This window comes from Buteo buteo, chromosome 7, assembly GCF_964188355.1.
Source record: "Buteo buteo chromosome 7, bButBut1.hap1.1, whole genome shotgun sequence".
In the NCBI taxonomy this organism is placed as follows: Eukaryota; Metazoa; Chordata; class Aves; order Accipitriformes; family Accipitridae; genus Buteo; species Buteo buteo.
Window position 1 is genome coordinate 46,647,167 of NC_134177.1, and position 20,709 is coordinate 46,667,875.

Below are 20,709 nucleotides of genomic sequence, written 5' to 3' on the forward strand. Positions count from 1 at the left end.
CAAGAGAATCCTTCAGTTGGCCCCCATAAGTTAGGATTTCCTCTGTGCAGGATACTTCTGCTGTATTATCGCAGTGTTTCACATCTTGATTAAATTCTCATGGCATGTTTGTTCATAAATACTTTGTTTGGATATTTAATCTCAGAGTTGTCGCCACCTGAAAACAGGGTTAAGTTTAGCAAAGGTCGTTGTGGTGTTGCAGTGGCATGGGTTAATGGTGCAGTTATTCAAACTACTGTTGAGACAAGGTGGTTTTTCACTAGTAAAGTGCATTTCTGGCCTCTCATGTATGTATTGTTTGTCTTGTTGACACAGGTGAAAGTCTCATTTTTTGAAGCGACAGTGTTTTGATAGCTATTTTGAAGGAAGATGTTAAATTTAAGTGATAATATTGGCAAGAAACATAAATTAAAATTGACAGTATAGTTCAGAAAGCCCTGGAGGGACTCCTGTACTGACAGGATCGAGAGTGTTAGGAAGTGGAAATCACCCGTTATCCAGATCCGTAAACAGAACAGTCCAGCAGCTCATCACCAAAGGGTCCCCTCACACATCTGTGCAGTGACCCGAGCTGTTTGTGAAAGGTTTAACAAGATATTGAAAACTGAGATACAACATTCAACATAACTGAAGTAAAAGTTAATTTAAAAAAAAAAAAAAACACACAAACAAACCAGAGAAAAAAAGGTAGGATGATGTCATTATGCTGACTGGACAATAAAAAGGGCAAATGAAAGTTACTGTTAATAGATACAAAGAAATGCTTATGCAGGAATCCATAGTGCAGTAATAAAGCAGTATGTCCATCCAATGTAGCCATTTTTATGATTGTTAGATAGTAAAAATTAACAAAATTAATAACCTGTACATGTTAATACATCAGATCTTTACAGTAGTTAAGTTTGCATCTTTATTTTCTGCATGTTGAAGTAATTTCTCAAATGTCTACTCACCATAATAGTAGTTACCATAGAAATGAGCACTGAATATATATTCTGCTGTATTATTAACATGTGGGAGTTCTGCCTCCTTGGCACTTTTGATTCACTACATCAGGTTGTCTCTATTCCATTTTATGACAGGTTTTTTTTTTTCTTTTAACGTTAATAATAGGAGGATTTCCTTAAGACTTTCTCTACCAGTTTTAAAACAAATCAAGTCTATTTTTTTGCTATCACGTGCTAGAAGAGTTGTAACTTTTAAGCATGTAGTCCTGCACTTCCAATTTTTAAGATGTTTTTTAAAAAAAAAAAGTTCAATAGTGATTGAAGCTGGGAGAAATACATCACTGTACTTTATATATAAAAATATGTAACAGTATACAAATACATCCAGATACTTTATAGAATACATTGGTTTTAAATTCTGTTCATTTGATAATCATGTGACATTTCCAAAGTGCAGTAGTTGTGCTCTTAGTAGTAGTAAGCAAGAATTCTGAAATTTATTTGTTAGCCTTGTTCAGTTTGTTAAACCAGGATGTTTTATCAAGAACTGAGATAGGTACAAGAATGTCTTCTGATTTTCTAATCCCAGTGCTAAGGCTATTCTTGTACAAGCCTCTGAAACTGTGTCTCTTGACCCATTGAATGATGGGAATACTGAAAAGCAAGTGAGGTGAAATGCTATCAAATGTTTCCAATACAGATTTAATGTCCTATAGCCACCAAGTCATAGGAAATAAACTATAAGCAGTTAGTTTTGTGTCTGTTGAGGAAAACAACATTCATTTTTCATGGAGTGCCACAGAAGCTGAACAGTCTCTGGAGCTGGCGTGCTCATTTGCAACTTGGAAATAGGGGGTTACAGTGCATCTAGTTGATTTCTTTAATGATATTTCTCTGTTTTCAGCTTCAAGCACACTTCATGTCTGAATGCAAATTCATGGCTTTTCATCTTATAAAGTGGAGATTTTGCTGGTTATAAATAGCTAAATGTTACCAGTTTCTTAATTAGATTAATAGGGAGAGAAAACCAAGTTAGAAACTGGTGATTACTTTGTCACACAAACTATTTTTAATCAATGTAGGTGAGCATAGTAGGAGTTAAGGGGTAAAGCGTTTTGCTGCTTTATGTAAAAATAGATCAATGCGTGAAGTTTCTGATTAAAAAAAAGACCACCCCACTGTGTGTTGGCATAATGAAAATTTACATACTACGTAGACTTCTTTGTCAGTTTTGTATTTAAAAATTTTACTTCAAACTAAACTTAAGTGAATTGATAAAGTTGCTTAACTGGCAGCCCTAGGAAAAGCGTCTCCTCCCATATTCCCAGTGTACAGTAAGGAGTGGTTTGGACCTCACTGGCAGCCATGTGCTGACCCACTTACAAAAGTAAAATGTGTTGGAGTTCCCTCCCTGTTGTGGTCCTTGCATTCTCGGTTATGGAAGAAAGAGATCCAGTATGATGCACCCTACTTGTTAAAAGACCTGATCATTGGTTCCATGATAATCGAATCTTACAGCAGTTCAGTTTTTAGCAATTTCTCCCGCCCTTGCTAGTACTCGTCAGGACTGTTTCAGATCTCTAGCTGTGGACCTGAGTGCAGTTTGCCGAGAAAATGCTGTCCTCAAAAGCTGTATATAACCAGATGATCCTGGAATGGTAGACAAGCTGCAGACAAAGGGCATAAGTGTAGCAAAAAAAAGTGCATCCTTCATTTGTATTGGATGCCACAACTTCCATAAGTAAGGAATGTAATCATATCTTTCTGCCCGAGTATAGGCATGAAACCTAGTTAATCACACTGCTTGGATGACAGTGCTTTTTTCTGTAGATGGTACTTACTAATCAGAAAAATCATATGAAGTTACCAAATATTATAGCTTTATAGCTATATTATAGCTTTTGCGGTCTATAGACTGAACTTAAAAACTAAGGCCGAGAAGTGCTTAGTGCTGTGTTTGGTAGTTCAGGGATAACTTGGAATGATGTCACTATGGAAGTGTAATTTTTATATATAGTGACATTTACAGCAACTAAAGAACTTCTGTTCGTTTGCTTTGCTAAACAGGTAGAAGCAACAGATGCCTGCCCAATATTAGCATTACATACCAGTTAAAAGTCTGTGTAGAGTTAATGGCAGTTCTGGAAATGCCATGGATCCATGCAAAGTTTGTCAGTGAATATTGTCCCATAAATATGCTAGCTAGCTTTCAATTGATTTGTTATATTTTAGGCAGAACGTTTTAGTCATTTTTGTCAGCCGGCTAGTATATTCTTCCCACATCTCAACAGTAATTAATCACACACGCTAGTGAAGCACTCTGAATAATTCTTCCTGCCCTAATGGCTCTTCCCAACACCTGCATTCACTAGCCAATATGAACGCTATTTGAATTTTCATGGGAAGAATACAAAGGTGTGTGTGTGGCTGCATGCATATGTGATGGTTTATTTCCTTTTTAAATAAAATTTAAAAAAAAAAAAAAAAGCAATTTTAGGAGTGTTGGACTTGGAAGTAACACACTCCATAGCAGGAATTTTCTTTGCAGCAGTGCCTGGCCTAATATCTATGGGGTCCTTTTTTTCTTTGGTTGGGGATTTTGATTTCTTTTTTCAATAGGTTTGTGGTTTTGCTTTCTTCTAAGTGTGAAAATGGAGACTTCCTTTCCCCCACCTTACTCTTTTTTTTTTCTTTTGTTTTTTCCCCTTCACTTGAGAGGAGTAACTGTTCACTTGTTTTAAAACACTTTATTTACTTTGAAGACTAACTGTAGTGCAGTCTACTGCCATTCTTTAAGCTAAATAGGAATAATGTCAATTAAGCAGGAAAATATTTTATTTGATTTTGGAAACTGACATTGTTGTGGCTTTAAAAAAAATATCTTTGAAGCTCATTCCAGAGTCTGGGATATAGCTAATGCTTTAAAATGAATGGCATATAACATTTACGTTATTGTTGATTAATTTTCTTCATTTTGGGCAACTTGCCCAAAGGCAGTACTTCTTCCCAGGTGTTAGGAACCTGGGGATGGGGGTTGTCTTCGCATTTTGCTACCTTAGCGTTAACATTTAATTCCGGAGTCAAAGGAGACTTCCAGGCTAGAGAGTATGTGCAGTTAAAAGTTATCAAATGTTTATACGTTGAGTAAAATCTTGTTTAAATATTACCTCCGTGTTGAGCCCGATGGCACTGCTGAGGCTGGAGAAGGAGTTGTCCGTACACCCACAGCCGTATAATCCCTGTGCTCCGCAGCACGTATTGCTGGGGGATTTGTGCTTGCCTCCTGATCCGTAGCTGTAAGGAAGGTTATGTGCTCGTATTCCCAGAAAGGGCTGGATGTCCCCAGTTTTTAAAATCTGTCTTTACGGGGTATTTGTGCCACAAGGTTTTTTCACTCTCAGCTAAAACTGGAAACTTTCAGAATGGGCAGGCTGTCATGCTTGTGAGCGTTTGTGAGCAAAACGAGGAAATACAGGAGGAAAATGATCTGCAGAGCTGGTTTTTGTGGGGCTAACCGGAGCAAGAATTCCGATGCTACCGCCAGCTTCGGGGTTGTTCCAGCTTTTTTTAACCATGCGGTTCATGCCCTGGGTACCGCACTATAAAATGAGGGGGAGTTCACTGAGCCCCTCTTCCCCCTCCCCCAGACCTTCAAGCCTTGGTAGTTGGCCTATTTATCTCTATGTAAAATGCTGTATGCCTGAAGGTCATTTTAATTGTACTAGATGTCACTGTCAGTTAGATATGGATCGCCTGGGTAAGGAAAGCAAAATAATCCATAATTTGGCAGTGATTGAGATCAGAAAAATGAAATACTGGAAATGATGTGGTTAATCAAACCCCTGAGCAGCTACAGCTTAAAGCAGTGTCTATATAGAAAAGTAAATAAATAAAATATAGGTTTGTCCAGGGATTACCTCTGAACTAAGGAAAAAAAATAATCAATTAGAACTCTATTACAATTGCTGAGTTTTGTAATAGTGATTATTGTCTTGTTGGAAAGCGTTGGGTAGCGCATGTCCTTTTTAACAAGAAGTTTGTCCTTGGTGACTATAAGATAACGTGTGCTATAACAGTGTTTTCTTGCTGATGGATCTGACAGGACAACTATCTGTACTTCTCTTTCTCCTGTTTGCCCTACAGCCATCCCTTCCTGTCCTATATACACTTTCCAGTCAAGCTACACATGAAGCAGTTCATCTCCTTTGCAGAATGTTGGTCTTTGATCCAGTAAGTATGATTTAAAATTATTCCTAATACTTCTTGTTTTAACAGTTTTTGTTGTCTGCTACTTAAATGAATATTTTAAGTAAAGGACTGCTTTTACTGATTTTCTTCTACATTGTATTTCAGTACTCTTGGGTCTGAAAAAGACGTAAAAGTATCATCTTCTAATTGGTCAATTAATTTCCCCCTGGAATGGGGGTTTTGCATTTAAAATCTAGTGGTCTTTTGAAGAAAGCTACGACAGAGTGAGAAAGATGAGGGTGTTCATGAATCATGCTATCTTTTCCTAGCTAGGTGTAGGTAGCAGAACATCAGATACTTTGATGCAGTTCTAATTAGAGACGCGTGGGTGTTCATGGTCTTGCAACACACAAAAAATTCATTCTGCATCCACACAGTCACATAACAGGATCTTTTTTCCTACTGAGCATCTGTTTTTCTAATAAAAATGTGCTGTTGTGGATTTTGGATTTTATCTCTTGGGCTTACTATACAAGATTGTCACTAGAAAATCTGATACCTGAAACGATGATCTTAATTATTTCATTCTTGCAGAAAAAACCCGAACATTTCAAATGAAAAATAGACAGATTGACTGAACTGCAAAGGAGGAAGCTTGTAACTGATAAACTATTCAGAAGGCAGTACCTTTTGATTTTATTTTTTTAACCTTAAGATTCCTTTACTGAACAAAAACATAGAACTGTTAAATCATAACTTCCACGTAAACAAACTTAATTTTTTTCCTTTCTAACTCCCTCAACACTTAGAATACTATTATTCCCAAATCACATTTAAATAAATGTGGTTTTATTTTTTTAAAGAATCAGGACAATCCTTTAGAACAGACAATTTTAATTTCATTTAAAAAATATCCTGGGAATTGGGACACCTGGGTTTTACCTCAAGCTTTGCCACTGCTTTTGCTCTGTAACTTTGAGCAAGTAACTTTTCTGTTTGTGTTTTGGTTTGGTTTTTTTTTTTTTATTCACCTGTAACAGTGGACTTCATTACACCTTGAATTTGCAGTACCACTTCTGTCTTCAATTCTTTAGAAACAGATAGTATTCTCCTTTTTGGACGGGATGGTGTTGGACACCTAGAAACTGAGTACTTTATGTGGGTTATGCACAAAAATAGTCTCAGTAATGTGGAAGTAGACTTTGTTATTGAAAGCATTGCTCTGACCCCCTTCTTCCCTGCACTTCCTTCACCACTTGTTTTCTGAAACTTGGTGTGTAGAGTATTTCTCAGAACTCCCGATGCCATATCCTGAATTACTCTCTTACCAGTGATGCTTAAATTTGTGTTTTACTTTAAAGAGGTACTTAAGGACACATTAAAATGTTTTGCAGAGTATGGAGCTACAAAATGCTGTATTTGCTAACATTAAATTCTTTGGGTTTATTTTGATTTATTGTAGGAGTCATAATTTTAAGGTTATCTGGAGAAAGTAATTATTGAAAAACATATTCCTAAAAATCATATTAGCAGCATTTTCCATCATTAGCTACAGTACAGAAAGGTCAATGTCATCTTAGCAATGCTGCTTGTTTTTGAGTAAAATCTTCCCCCTAGTGGCAGTGTTTGCAGATCTGAAACACTTTCTGACATGAACTAATCCTTTAACATGATTAGGGGTTTATAAAACAATTTAGAATTAATTGACGAGTAAGTATTCTTTAGACTGTTTCAATACCTCTGAAAATATCCTAACTAATTTTTTTTAATTTTATTTTATTTAAATGCAATATTTCAGTCCAAAAGAATATCTGCTAAGGATGCCTTAGCTCACCCATATCTTGATGAAGGGCGGTTGCGATACCACACTTGTATGTGTAAATGTTGTTTTTCGACATCTACTGGAAGAGTTTATACTAGTGATTTTGAACCCGTCACTAATCCCAAATTTGATGACACTTTTGAAAAGAACCTCAGTTCTGTTCGGCAGGTGAAAGGTAAGTAGTAGTTAACCTTTGCCTCTGCATTTTATCTTCCTGCTCCATCCTTTCGTAGTATGTAGTTAGGATGTGCGATCTGGATGCATACACTAACCCAGGTGGTTTTTTTCTTTTAGGTATTTTTCCATAGTAGATACAGGAAATAATTTCTTTTCACTAAAAACAGAATTGCTGTAAATGTTCTGACATAACATAATATCACATGCATTAGTTGACATGCAGAAGTCTATCGGTTTCAAACCTTAATAGCATTCTTCTCTGATGTCAGTGTTCCCCATGCCACTCACTCTTTTGTTGAAGGATTGCACCAGAGGGGAAAGGGAAATCACTATTGTTGCCTTTTCGGGGTGCGAGGTGTTATCTTGATAGCTGTCCTGCAGAAAGGGTCAACATCATCAAGTAACCGAAGCTGAGTAGTCTCATAGTTCTTCTGCTTCATTTCCCCTAATCTATCACAGTCTGCTCGGGCTGAAATGTCCGTGTCAAGTGCCTTTACAGCAGCTGCTCTCGTAAGCTCTGTTGCTGGTGCCCCTCTGCGGTTCTGGCAGTAATGCAGAGGATGCGCTCTGGGTCGTGACACGCTGTCATGAGGAAAGTCAGTCCTGGTGCCTGGAAGAGGAAACTACTGCTGCACGTGGTTACTAAACGCCAGCAGTTGTTCTGTGGCACTGGAGGTTTGAAGTCTGATTCCCTCATAGCAAACAACCCGTAAAACAGACTTTGTTTCTTCTGAAAGCAGATCCAATCAGGAAAGCAGTCCTTTTATGAGAGCAATACAATATGAGAAATAGTAGTAGGGATTTAGGTTCTGTTTGGTGGCAGCTCGAATAACTCAAGAGGAGGAGAGGGAGAAGAAATGTGTTACCTCAGTAGTTTCTAACAAACAATTCTGTCATTTGGGACAAAAATACCTCATTGATGTTGCCACGATAACATGACTTATTTCAGATATATCCTGAACTTCTAATTCAGAAATTCACATTTATATAGTTCATACAAGTTCATGTTGTAACGTTATTTTCTTTTTATCCCGTTATTCTTTCCATTTCCCTCCTCTCTTTGGCTATCATTTTCCAGAGCTGTATGTAGATCTGCTGTCTTCTCTGAAATCTGTCGTTCTAAACGCTGACAGCAATGCAGATTCCAGCACGTTGCCTCTAACATACCACCCGGGCGTATGGAGCTCCGTTCTGGCAACCATGGCTGCTGCTTATAGGGGAGCAGCCCGTTGCCAAATCTTCCAGCCTCTGTTTTTCGGCAGGGTGTGTGTGTGTGCGCGCGTGCACGCATGTGTATGAGAAAATGTTTTGTCTGGCAACTGTACATATTGTTCCTCTTCCCGTATGAAAATATAGGTTTTTGTTTTAATCATCTCAAGTGGCAGTTTTGTGCTTGGTGGTAGTAACCGAATTCATGAATCAAACCGGACTAAGTCATAGATAGAACTGAGAGCTGAGAAGAATTCTTTGTTTTTCAGAAAGTTACACCCTAAAATTGGGATTTAATCTACAACTGGTTATCATCAGTTCAGTGTTATAGCGGTGATTAGGGTTTTATTTTATATACATTGATTTCAGTGTGCATATAAGAGTTCTGTGTGAATTTACGCTATGAGGTATGGCATCAGATTAGATGTAGGGAAGCTGGAGTTCTTTTATCTGTACTAAAATGTACTTTCAGGAAGGGCAGCTGTGTTTTCCTCCAGTCTACAATGCATTTTACTGAAGCAAAAAGTGTTAATGGTATGATGTTCTTTATTTTTCTCCTATGTACAGAAATAATTCATCAGTTCATTTTGGAACAGCAGAAAGGAAACAGAGTGCCTCTCTGCATCAACCCTCAGTCTGCTGCTTTTAAGAGCTTTATTAGGTAACTGTATGTAATCACATCTGATATTAATTCACATTTATTAGTAGTACAGAATTCACAATCCAAAATGTTTTATGTTCTAGGTCTCTGAGAGTAGGAAAGGCCCATAGATAACTTCTGCAAAAAACCCACTTGTATGGTTACATTTTGAAAATATTTTTATGAATTCTTCTAGAATTTAAGTAAAATGCACAAAAGTTTCAAGTAATATTTTTGTGTAAAAGCCCAGAAGTTGGACTAAAAATTAGAACTGAAAGGTCAACAAGTTGAATTTCAATTGTAGAATTGCACTGTAAAAACATTAAAAGGAATGACAGATGAAAAATCATTAAGAAAATAAGTAGATAAAGTATATGAAATATTTGTTGTCAGTGTTGTTGACTGTTGGTTTTGGGGTGTTTCGGTTTGGTTTTGCTGGGGTTTTATTGTTTTCCTTGAAATGTTTGCTTACTGGTCGAGCATTAACTTTCTTGTCTATTAGCTATTGCAAATGAACACTGATTTTCTGTATCACCTGCATTCTAGTTCCACAGTTGCTCAACCATCTGAGATGCCGCCATCTCCACTGGTTTGGGAATAAAGTGGAAGATAATATACTACTGAAGATGTAATGTAGCTTTCCACTGGAGTCTGGGATTTGCAATTCTGGAGGTTAATCATGCTTGTACTGTAATTTTACTAATGAAGTTTTAAATTAACAACCACTACTTGTACAATATGAATAATATTTAGAAATGTACTAGACTTTTAATCTTGTAAAGTGGTTGTGCTTTTAGAAGAAAATATTTTACCCAGAGTTGCACGTGTTTTATGAATTCTAGTGCAGCTGTGATGGCTCAGCTCAGAACAAACAGAATTGAACCAAATTCGGGGAGGTTTTTTCTTTTTTCCTTTTTTTTTTTTTTTTTTTTTATTGAAGTGAGATTGTACAAAAAGATAGACATACATTTTGATATTGAGCCATTCCTGAAGATTTTGGGTTTTCTAAAACTAAGGAATACAGAAAACTTGACTGCGACCAATCATGAAGTCACATCAGATGACAATGACCACAGTAAGTGGGCATGTCACCTGATGATCAAATCCTATAAATAGCTTCTCACTAGAGCTGTGATGGTGATGTGTGCTGTTCTAAAATCAAATGTTGTGAGTAGAGAGAATGAGTTTGTGACTAGGAGAGACTAAACTTCTGTTTCCTTACCCAGTATAAATATATATATATATTTAATCTATTTTTATTAGAAGTTTTTCTGCTCTTTCTTACATAAAACCCCCCAGCATGCATCTTCTATGTGTGTAAATAATTCCATTTATGGGCTAATTTCAGAGATCCCTGACATCATTGCTGTATAGAGAGAAACTAGCTTGCACATTTTAGGTCTGTGAAATTTTGTGAGAACTTTTTCCTGCACTGGACAGTTGAGAGAAAAAAAAAAAAAAGAAAAGGAAAAAAAAAGCACATAGGGAATTATGTTAATTGTGTTCGTGTCTTTAGGCAAAGCTGTGGAAGTCTTGAAATGTCACAGTAGTAAATAACTTTTATTACTTTTTGGCTAATTCTTTTTCTGTTGGAACACTGAATTCTGTGCATATGTATATATGAACACAAATTGAAGGCCTCTACCTCCTGGAGTATACAACTTGGTTTGTTTACCTCCACATGATTTTTTTTTTTTTTTTAAGTTCAGTGTGGAGACTTGAAACTTGAATGTCCCTTCCAACTTTTATATTTAAAACAAGACTAGAAAATTGAAGACTGTTTTTCACCTGTACAAAGAAATACTAAAGGGTGGTCTTAAAATTTGAGCATTGGTCTGGAGAAAAACCGTGGTGTTTGTTATGGACAATTAACTGTTAAAGTTATTGTAAGTTATCTGTATTTAGCAGAGTATTTTCAACAAGAGTGATCTGAGCTGAAATTGGAGACTATTAGTAAGTTATGTTTGGAAGTTTTAACTTCAATGAAGTAATTATTTGCTGTGAAAGAGACAAACATTGAATAACTGAACAAAGATGGTGCAATATCTTTGTTTTTTATGAGGCTCCTGAGAATAAAACCAACTGAAGCATTTCAATTCACTTGAATGAGAAACGTGTTTAATTAAAAGAGCCCAAGAAGACACTGGTATGAAAGGTAAAATCTCAGAGGTTGGTCAGTTAATGTGGCACACTTGCTGGTCACTTTGTAAAATGTAGATTTGAAGTACAGTGGTGAAAACATTAAATGTGACATTTGAAAAAGAAGTGGTGTTATCTTTATTTCCTGTCTGATCTCCCACCTTTATTTAAGAATAAGTTGTTACAATCTTGATTAAGTACTGTCTAAAAGAATACAAGTAAAAAGACATTGTAACATCTTGTTTTGGGCATGGTTTTGATTTTTTTACACACACGTGCATACACACACATATATACATATCTATATGCATATATGTGCACATATATATGACTTCTTAAAAAAAATATTCATTTAATCTTTAAGCTTGATCCTGAATAAAGGCAAAACTTGCTGATTAAATCAAAACAAGCAATTGACTTGCACTTTATTGGGAGGCTGAAAAACATCCAGTCGAGGATGGACTTTACTTAATTTGCAAAGTTCATGTCATTTTTTCCAGAAGAAATGCTTTCGTTGTTTTCTGTAGTCCTAATGCAAAGAATCCAACATGTGGTGGTGTTGCAGAATATGGCTGAAAATGTTCATGTTTTATGGGTATGACCTTTTTAAAGATCAAACAAATTGAACTATACAGTTCAAGCCTCAGGACCTCACAAGAAATAAACTGATAACCCTTCTTAACATGTGCTCTCTTCGCAGGGCTGGCACAGATACTGTTTCTGACTCATGTGTATGCCTCTTCTTCAAACCTCTTCTTAAAAGTCTCCATACTATTATGAGCTAAATTTTAACATGTTTTAGAACTGGTGATGGTGGTGTCATTATTGCTTCCTGGTTGTCTATTGCTGAACTAGTTGCCATTGATTCACTGCCACTGTTACTTAGTCTGCTCATTAGATTCTCCTTCAGGGTAAGACTACAGTGCAAATCGGCAGTTTACTTGCTGGCTTTTCTCATTTTGACACACAGTTTTGTCAGGGTATGAGCACGTAATGACACAACTGGCAAAGACCACTTTGTGCGTCAGTGTATTTTTTGGAGCTAATTGCTAGAGGTCCATGGGTTAATCTTGTTCATAAAAATAAAAAGAATAAAACGTCTTGCGGACATTTACCTTTCAGGGTGTCTTCATACGAATGTGGGCAGGGCACTGTGCAGACCTGAGTAGCTGAAACTGGCACAAATGTGTAACTAAAACTGTGTGTGCAAATATATATAAAAAACAATTATGGTAATGTTTTCTGTAGCCTCAACTGCATTTTACATGTTTAATGCAAATCAACTACAATGAAAGTGAGACTTCTTTAGAGCTGTCTTTGACAAAGATAGTTCCATTTTAAAGTGAACGCACACGTGTATACACTCAGAGTGATCTAAACGTGAGGTCATCAAGAGAGCTGCTTCTTTCTTTCCCAATGAGGTTAAAATCTGGCTTGCAGTTTTCAGAGTTGCATTTTAATCAGTTTTAAGCTTTGTTGATATCAATGTCAAATGAATTACAGATTGTAATCATAAGTTTTAAGCTCTCTAAATATAGCTTCTGCATCTCCTTTTATTAATTGTGCCTTGAGAAGAGTACAGAAGTAGTGAGCGCAAAGAATAGCTTGAAAATTATTCACAAATTGTCAAAGGAACATCCACATATTAGAAGGCCTAATCTCTCTGTGTGTACATCTTGAAGGTGATGCAAAGGAGCTAAACAAGCTCAGCTATGGAACAGTAAGTTGCTAAAATCCATTTCCTGATGTATGGTGAAATATCATTGACGGATTCAAACCAATTAATTTATGAAAGTTATCAAGTGCTTTTCTCCTTCAGCCGATTTATCAGTGGCGTGTTTGGGACTTTACTATTTGACCTGCTGGGAGTGCTTGAATGCTCACCAGACTGAACAGATGGTTTTAATATTTACTGGGTAGCAATTTTTCTAATCATCTTTTTTACCCTTTATTGGTTTTAGTAACGGAGTATCGCGAGATCCTTGAACTGTTTGTTCTTTGTAACTTTTTAAAATTCTTCTGTCAAGTATAACTTGATAGAAAATTCTGTTCACTGTACTTCTGTAATCCTGCTCAGGTATGGTTACTTTAAAACTGTTTGTGACATTGATAAATGGGGGAAACTGGAATCCAAGCAGATAATTGCTATATAATCTGCGTGTACACCTTGGACAACTTCTGTGCTCAATAAAGGATGGAATCAGACCCACTGAATTATCTGATTATGCTGTAACTCACTGCGGTGGCTGTTTGAGCTCTGTAGGTCAAGCCGGACTCGTCCATGCAAGGCGCGTTAGTACGAGTCAAGAACCTGTTTTCTCCCCAGCTGGATCCTAGATGCAAAATTAAGAGGAAAAGACGTATTTAAATCTCCTCCCTTTGCAGTAGATAGTCCAGTCTGTCAGAAACGGTTGTACAAGAGGAAGTTAATTGTCTTTTTTCCTAGCTGCTGGACTGGGCCAAGACGTGGGGAGAAATCAGTAAAACCGACAGAAAATCGCGGTGAGGGGCCGGAGCGCGGCCAGAACGCGCTTTTCAGTCCCTCGGCCCGAAAAGATGTGGGGCGGTGGCGCGGGGCTGCTTCGAACGGGGAACTTGCCATCCCAGCCCCATCCTCCTCCTCCTCCTCCTCCCTCCCTTTTCAAAGCTTTTCGCGGCCGGGGGGCGGGGGGCGTGGCCGGGGCGGGGGGGCGTGGCCCGGCGACGGGCGGGGCCGGTCCCGGCGGCGGCGGGGAAGCGCGGCGATGGCGGCAGCGCCGCGCTGCCGGGAGCGGCTGTTCGCCTTCTACTTCCTCTCGCACATCCCCGTCACGCTGCTGATCGACCTGCAGGCGCTGCTGCCCGCCGGCCTCCACCCGCGGGCCGTGAGTAGGGGACGGGGACGGGGACGGGGACGGGACCGGGGGGTCTCGCTCCGCGCAAGGGTTGCGAGGAGAAGCTCGATTGAACGGGTCCGGTGGCGGTTTTTTAACAAAATCCAGCATGTAGGGACGGGGCGGGGGGGGGAGGAAACCGCAGAAAATTAACTAAAATGAAACAGCTCTTAAGAATAATTCCATACTTGCTACCTGCACGACGACTTCCATTTCTAGTCGAGCCATTCCGTCGGGAAGGAGAACAAACGGGACGATCGTTTATCCGCTGGGGCTGATTTTTTTTAAAAAAATTCCCATCTCGGATGTACGCGGGCCACTCCTTTCAGTTTCAACGCCCGCAGTCGCAGGGCCACGTAAGAGAAGTCCCTGATGAACTGCTGGCACGGATGATGGTTTCCCCAGCGCGGTACGTTGTGTATTTTGCAGGCTGGCACGGTAGAAGCCATCGTTCCCGTAGGAGCGTTCGTTCCCACCGTGCCGCCCGCCGCGCCCCGCCTTAGCGCCCTGGAGACGCCGGCAGGGCTGCGCGTGCCGCCGCGTGCCCCCCAGGATGGGGCTGGAGTCGCCACCCGGGTCACGCTGCAATCCCCGTTTTTGCTCATACTCCTGCCAAAAACGTAAAAGGGAATTGTTACTGCTGTAGAAGCAGGCGCGCTAGCAACCAAATTTATTAGTAAAAACCTCTGGTTCGCTGGGTTTTGACTAAAATTATAGAAGACAATAAATGTCATAAAGCCAATTCAAATAACAGTTGGATAGAAGATAACCAATTAACTCTCGTCATCAGGGTGAGATCAGATGTAACTTCCTATACAAACTTTGCAATTGGTGAATTTGATTTTTGCCATTAGAACTGCCGGTAGAATTACTCCATCATAGAAACCATTTTTAATTAATAGTTAACTAGCAAATCTCTGTACATATCTCTCTGTCCAAAGTCCAACCGAAAGCTGCGCTGGAATTTACATTTCTGTTATGGAAACTAATTGCAACTTGCTAAGCCCAAATTCTTACATCAGGCCGCTCGAGCAGCGGTCGCCAGCCACCAACCCTGCGACGCAGTGACGCGACGCAGCGATGCGCTCCCTGACCGAAGGAGGTCCCAGACTCCTCTTGGCTTAGCCAGACCAGGCTGGGGTTGCACCTCCTGCTTAGACACGGGAAGGACCTGCGAGTATTTGCGACATTGAGCCCACCTCAGCTGGCAATAGGAGGGTCAGAAAGAGGAAAATAATATCTGCTAATGTCAAGGTGCAGATTTTTTGCGGTTTGGGTTCCTTCTGGTAGGAAATGACATTTCAGGAGTAGTTTTTGGAAAGCAACTGTACTTAATACTGCTGTAATCCTAAAATTGCCTGTAGTGCAAATGTAACACATACTTAATGGAAAGGGTTCATCACTTTAAAGACTTCAGGAACGTAGTCCCTGTTAAAACTAAATTGCAGCATGAAGCCTTGTGTACCAAGATGAGATCCCTAATTTTCCCACTGCAGTGATGGCTTCATCTGACCAGCAGATGAGGGTCACAATTTTTGCCCTGTTGCGGTTGACATTCCGTGTATTAATCTGTTGTTTTGTTCTTTTTTTCAAGCTGACAGAGTTGTTGCAGTGGTATGCAGCCACCTTTAGAGACCCCATGATGCTCCAGCCCCCAGAGTGGTTTAAGGCGTTTATATATTGCGAAGCCTTCTTACAAATGCCTTTCTTCCCCATTGCAGTATACGCCTTCTTAAAAGGTTGGTATAAAACAAGTGTAAAAGTATGTCCTGTGCAGCATTTCTGTGTAACACTTGCTTTTTGTACAAGCAGAGAAAGTTTATTTATCAGTCTTAAGCAATTATAGGGACGTACCGTGTGGAGTGCTGTGCTGTTTTCATGGCAAGTTTTGTCTGAGAAAGCAGCATAGAAAAAGGCCTGTCAGAAACAAAACCCGTGAGTATAGGCCCTTGTCAGCTGCAGCTGTTTATATGTAACCGGCATCAATGTCTGACATCTGGCATGCTGCCAAGGCAGACAAAGTTCTAGGTCAAGCCTGTGTGCTCATTTCGTTACTTTAGAACTTTGACAATCACACCATCATTCTGAATTTCCATAAAGGTAGATAATTTTCCTGGGTTGCTACTAGTACTCACGGATTTTTCTGCTAGCTATTTAGTATGACTTATGGCTTATCCCATCAGAGATGTAGTGGTTAATGTTCTGTTAATTTAAAAGCCACCAAATTCCGTTTGTTTCAAAATACTCAAATGTTGTTTCCTTTTTGCTTCTACACAGGTGGCTGCAAATGGATAAGGACTCCTGCAATTATCTACTCCACCCATGTAGCTACAACTTTGTTTGCTATCCTTGCGCATATCCTGTTCCATGATTTCTCAAAGTCTGAGCATCTGGGACCTCAGACACAACGTGAGCGCCTGATTCTGCTATCAATATACATGCCATACTTGCTGATACCACTTCTGATTCTCTTTACCATGCTCTACAACCCCTATTATAACCATGTGGAGAAAAGGAAAAGGAAGTAGTCCACTCTAGAAGTTGTACGCACAACACTCCTACTGGTTTGGATTCAGCCCCTGTGCTGACGTAGTCCTCTGGGACAAACATCTGTCTTGTGTTGTTGGCTGCAACAGTTTTTAACAGAGCATCTGGCTCCTGCAAGAAAAATGTGAATTGGTTTGAGTTCACAGCTCTCCTTCAATCAGAAATAGCTTTGGCAGACGCCTGTACTAGCAATTCCATGTGGTTTCTGGGCACGCACGGGTGAAGGGACCTCCCTCCTCTCCCACTGTCCGTTTTGTGCAGTACATCTGTAATAGGAAAATGAACTTTTCACCATTTGATGTCTAACTGTGTGATGGGGCAGGGGAAGGAAACTACAGCTGATACTTTTCTTTCAAGTTCCCTTTTTCCAAGATGACTGTTAGAAAACCATTTAAGTAAGAAATTTGTCTTCCAAGAGCATATCCTGCAAAATCTATAACTGGTTATATACAGATTTGCAAAGCTATGCTTTTGAAACATTTCAAATCATATAATAGTTCTTAACTTCCTCGCCCCTCCCTTTAAAATTTCACTTTCCTTTGCTCTGCTTCAGTTTTGATTAATTGTAAATGTCTAATCAGTGATAAACGTGATGAAATCTGGATTTATGAATGCCTGAAGTTAACTTTGTTTGACAATGAGGTGTACTTCTAGAGGATCTTGAAGTACTTCAGGAATTGTAAACAAGGATTTGTAAACTTCTTCCATGAAATCACTTCTAGTATGGTAATAACTAACTAAATGCATTAAACTGCATTTAACCTTCTTCAGGGAATGACTAAAAGGAACTTAAAATGACCATGAGATTGGAGGTAGTTCACACAGTAAATATATGCATAAGTTACAGTAAGTAAAACCTACTACTGATTGAAATTCTGGGGTGGTTGGTTTGGTCTTTTTCAAGTTCTCAATCTGATCTGCAAGAATCAAACTTGGAGACTTGTGCAAGATTACAGGTCAGGGAGAAGGCTTTTCAGTCACTGCCTGGGTATTTCAGAACTTCACCGGAATAAATTTAAACCTTCCACAGGTTTTGAAAAAAGGCCAACATTTCCGTATTTAGTTGCCTAAAGACAGACATAAAATGCATCTATTTGGACTTCAACACAAGGCCTGATTTTAGATCACAGGCATTCAGTTCTTGGATGTCACATTTGTATTTATAGTTTATGTATACTCCTGGCGTCGCTGTAGGCTTAGAATGGTTTGTATCATCAGTTTGCAGTTCCATCACTAATAACACCCATGAAAGAATTCAACTCTAATATTACTACCTGCACAGACATACCTCAGGCATAGTTTAAAGTTCGCAATTCTGCCGTATTTTCTGCTTTTTTGTGTGTCCATAATTGATCCGTTCTGTTAACCATAAATTTCTGGGGTTTTTTTCCTCTCTATAGAGAAAATAATCTGGTCAATATAGATAAAAGTTACTGCTGCTTGTGTGTTGTGTCTTTACAGACGTGAAAAATACCGCATATAGGACAATCATTACGACTACCCAGGGAGTTGTAAACTCTTCAGCTCAAAAATAACATAGCAGAAGCAACTCATTCTGGTATATCCAGAAAGTCTGAAAACAATAATTTATTTCCTGATTTCTTTGAAAGAGCTGTACAAGTCAAAAAGCGAGAGACATAACATAGCAACAGTAGCATTAATTCAACTATAATTTGAATTAGAACTACTGACTGTACAAAACTTTTATAAAATCAAAGGACTGAACAGTCTTTACATCTGCTAGAAGGCCCTTCTTATTGCCACTTTTAGTGTAATTCACACTGAATTAAAAGACACTTCCATTTGTACAAACCATCTCTTCATTCATACACAGTGAAAAATTGCATATTTTTGAAATTCTCAAGACTCTGGAATGGTCAAGTTTCCAAGTTAGTCTGTTTTTATCTTAAAATCCTCTATTTCTGAAAAATGAATTGGTCAATGAATTCGTTCTGGTCTGCTTCAATTTTACACAGAGTCTCGTACTCTATTCGGTATCTGAAAGAAAAAACAAATGGTTACCAGCTACATCCAGCCCGACTCAGTTAGATGGTTTAGTACAACGCTTACTGGTCTGCGGTGAAGGAAAGCTAGGCTACATGTGTAAGTAAGTCAGCTGTAAAGCAGTGGCTGCATGAGTTAGACTTCGCAGTTCTAAAGTGCCTTTACAAGGCAGACACGTGGCACGCTATTACAGTTTTATTGATTTTTTCAACTGCATGATCTCATGCTGCCTCTGTTTATTTAGCCACAGGGTTACTGGAGATGAACGTTCCTTTTGGTGAGCGGCAGACAGAGCCTTAAGTTAACTCTAGGCTTGCAGCTCTGCATTGCTCCACACGTGCTTTGTGCAGGAGGCCACACCGTTGCTGCAGATGGACTGTTTGAACAAGCTTAGACAGCGTCCTGCAGCCAAGCACAGATGGCGAGGCTGACTTTCCAGCCTATGTAATGCCCTGACAGTATTTAATGGAAAACTTACCTTTCCAACTGCATCTTTTTCTCAGCTATTAAAGCCTGAAGTTGCTGTTCCTGAGCTTCTCTTTGCTTTGCTATAGACTTCAGCAAATTTCGTGCACCGATGGCCTGTCAAAAGAGGGCGGACAGTCAGTGATGTAGCTGTATTGGGATTTTTAAAAATTTTTTTAACCCCTTTCACGACTAGCAGGTTGATTTTGAAGTGTTTCAGCCATGCTAACAATAAAGGAGGGTGATAGCTTAATACTGGTGAACAGGCAAACAGTCCCTGTAGAGGTGGGGCAGATGAAGGCATTTGAGACTTCCTTCAACCTCATGGGACAAAAGTCACTGACTCCTCTGGAAGTACAAACTGATCACTGGTGACTAGTCCTACAGATAGACAAGGTCTGGTTATAATTCTTCTCCCCAGAACAATTAAGGAAAAAGTAATTACCTACAATTCTGCTAAACACTATTTCTATTTCCACAATAACATGGAAAAAACCCACACCACATGGTGACACATGGAAATACAATACAGAAAATTTCAAAGGTATTTATAGAGCTATTCACTGATCTGGTCTTTAGAAAGCCCTTCTCCTCCTCCCAGAGCCTCTCCTGCCTCTTGAGGACAAAGCTCTACTAGTAGGAATGATTAAAAAAAATATATATTCTATTTAAGTGCAAATATATATAGAAGCAGGAACAGCAGGACTGTTAAATGCAGGAGTAATGTGACACTCTTGAGTGTGCCTGTAAAAGCCTTCTAGACCTTAGTCTGAACTAAAAAGGCCCATGCTTTCATATTGCAGAGAGACGGATGTTAACTGCCACAGAAATGCCTGTATGATACTAACAGAAAAAGATTGCTTAGGTCTGTTTTTTTCACATGCAGTAGAGAGCAGAGTACCTGACAAGCCAGCAATTAATTGCACGGTACCTTCATCTTCTCACTTTCCGCAGCTTTTGCCAGTTGGTCAACCAGTTCGATTAAGCTACCCACTATTTTTTGGAATTCTGCTATCTCTGCAAAGAAAAGAAAACCGTCAAGTAAAGTTCAAAACACCCCTGAAGACGACTAATCCTTCTCCGACGCGCTGGCCGCGCACCGCTACGTCCCGAGGTCCTCCCTGCTGTCCGAGGGGCTAGGGAGGGCTGGGGGCAGGGGGGTATGTGTGTGTGGGGAGCCCTCCGTGCCCCGGCTCGCCTCCCTGACCCTTCTCCGAGCTGCCGAGGGGCGTTCGGGCAGGCTGGCGGGGTCCGGGGCACGCTGCAGCTCCGGCTGCGATCCCCTCACAGCTCGGCGGCGGGTCGCGGGGTGGTGGTGGGGGGTGTGTGTACCCACCCAGCCGCTCGCCCCCCCACAGGACTTACTCTCCAGGAAAACCCCGCACTCCTCCCGGAGCTGCGCCGTCTGCCGCGACACCTCGGGGTCGAGGACCCGCAGCTTGTTCAGCTCGTCGAAGTGGAGGCCCGCCGCGCCCAGCGCCGCCTGCGCCATCTTCCCGGGGGGGGGGGGGGGGGGGGGCGCGTCCCGCAGCCCCCGGCAGGCACCGGGCAGAGCGCCGGCGCTGACAGGAGCGGGCCCGGGGAAGGGAAGCGGGGGGAAGACGGCCTCTCCTCACCGGAGCGCTCCGGGGGACGCGGCCGAGCCCGGCGGAACCCGCGGCCTCCCCGTTACCTCACGGCGGCCGCCACGGCGACAGC

The 20,709-nt window shown here is 40.2% G+C and overlaps 4 protein-coding genes across 12 annotated transcripts in view; 2 read left to right on the forward strand and 2 right to left on the reverse strand.

Annotated features, from left to right (window-relative positions):
* NLK (nemo like kinase) overlaps positions 1-11,361 on the forward strand; it is a 65,428-nt gene extending 54,067 nt beyond the window's left edge. The window contains exons 8-11 of one of the 2 annotated variants that reach the window (XM_075033065.1): positions 5,091-5,177; positions 6,934-7,132; positions 8,911-9,004; positions 9,530-11,361. In XM_075033065.1, coding sequence (XP_074889166.1) covers positions 5,091-5,177; positions 6,934-7,132; positions 8,911-9,004; positions 9,530-9,584 — 435 coding nt within the window. In that variant the 3' untranslated portion in view covers positions 9,585-11,361. Of the gene's footprint in view, positions 1-5,090; positions 5,178-6,933; positions 7,133-8,910; positions 9,011-9,529 lie in introns of both variants that reach the window. The other variant, XM_075033066.1, reaches the window with a different exon arrangement.
* Positions 20-18,049, reverse strand: LOC142033237 (uncharacterized). 8 transcript variants are annotated; one of them, XM_075033083.1, is made up of 7 exons: positions 17,831-18,049; positions 16,547-16,653; positions 15,850-15,912; positions 15,013-15,166; positions 14,188-14,604; positions 13,361-13,455; positions 20-157 (listed from the first exon to the last, which is right to left on the reverse strand). In XM_075033083.1, exons 1-5 carry the CDS (start codon positions 17,837-17,839, stop codon positions 14,257-14,259), a joined length of 681 nt encoding a protein of 226 aa, XP_074889184.1. In that variant the 5' UTR covers positions 17,840-18,049; the 3' UTR covers positions 20-157; positions 13,361-13,455; positions 14,188-14,256. The 8 variants fall into 8 exon arrangements, with proteins under 8 accessions (XP_074889184.1, XP_074889182.1, XP_074889183.1 ...); XM_075033081.1 differs by lacking the exon at positions 20-157 and having other exon boundaries at positions 11,405-13,455; positions 14,191-14,604; XM_075033082.1 differs by lacking the exon at positions 20-157 and having other exon boundaries at positions 11,405-13,455.
* TMEM97 (transmembrane protein 97) lies at positions 13,815-17,983 on the forward strand. Its single transcript, XM_075033089.1, has 3 exons — positions 13,815-13,986; positions 15,590-15,734; positions 16,273-17,983. Exons 1-3 carry the CDS (start codon positions 13,867-13,869, stop codon positions 16,521-16,523), a joined length of 516 nt encoding a protein of 171 aa, XP_074889190.1. The 5' UTR covers positions 13,815-13,866; the 3' UTR covers positions 16,524-17,983.
* Positions 18,050-18,095: 46 nt separating the features above from the next.
* Positions 18,096-20,703, reverse strand: IFT20 (intraflagellar transport 20). Its single transcript, XM_075033090.1, has 4 exons — positions 20,377-20,703; positions 19,943-20,028; positions 19,025-19,128; positions 18,096-18,540 (listed from the first exon to the last, which is right to left on the reverse strand). The coding sequence occupies exons 1-4, from the start codon at positions 20,501-20,503 to the stop codon at positions 18,459-18,461; spliced, it is 399 nt and encodes a 132-aa protein (XP_074889191.1). The 5' UTR covers positions 20,504-20,703; the 3' UTR covers positions 18,096-18,458.
* Positions 20,704-20,709: the final 6 nt, after the last annotated feature.

Bases quoted from the DNA above. Each gene is read 5' to 3' on its own strand.
- TMEM97 (XM_075033089.1), top strand. From the start codon at position 13,867: ATGGCGGCAGCGCCGCGCTGCCGGGAGCGGCTGTTCGCCTTCTACTTC. The intron at 13,987-15,589 runs GTGAGTAGGGGA...CTTTTTTTCAAG, and splicing joins CCGGCCTCCACCCGCGGGCC to CTGACAGAGTTGTTGCAGTG. The intron at 15,735-16,272 runs GTTGGTATAAAA...GCTTCTACACAG, and splicing joins AGTATACGCCTTCTTAAAAG to GTGGCTGCAAATGGATAAGG.
- LOC142033237 (XM_075033083.1), bottom strand. The intron at 15,167-15,849 runs GTACGTCCCTAT...AAATACTCGCAG, and splicing joins ACAGCACAGCACTCCACACG to GTCCTTCCCGTGTCTAAGCA. The intron at 14,605-15,012 runs GTAAGAATTTGG...CGTTTTTGGCAG, and splicing joins CGCTGCTCGAGCGGCCTGAT to GAGTATGAGCAAAAACGGGG.
- IFT20 (XM_075033090.1), bottom strand. From the start codon at position 20,503: ATGGCGCAGGCGGCGCTGGGCGCGGCGGGCCTCCACTTCGACGAGCTG. The intron at 20,029-20,376 runs GTAAGTCCTGTG...TTTTCTTTGCAG, and splicing joins GTGCGGGGTTTTCCTGGAGA to AGATAGCAGAATTCCAAAAA. The intron at 18,541-19,024 runs GTAAGTTTTCCA...TTTTTCTTTCAG, and splicing joins AAAAAGATGCAGTTGGAAAG to ATACCGAATAGAGTACGAGA.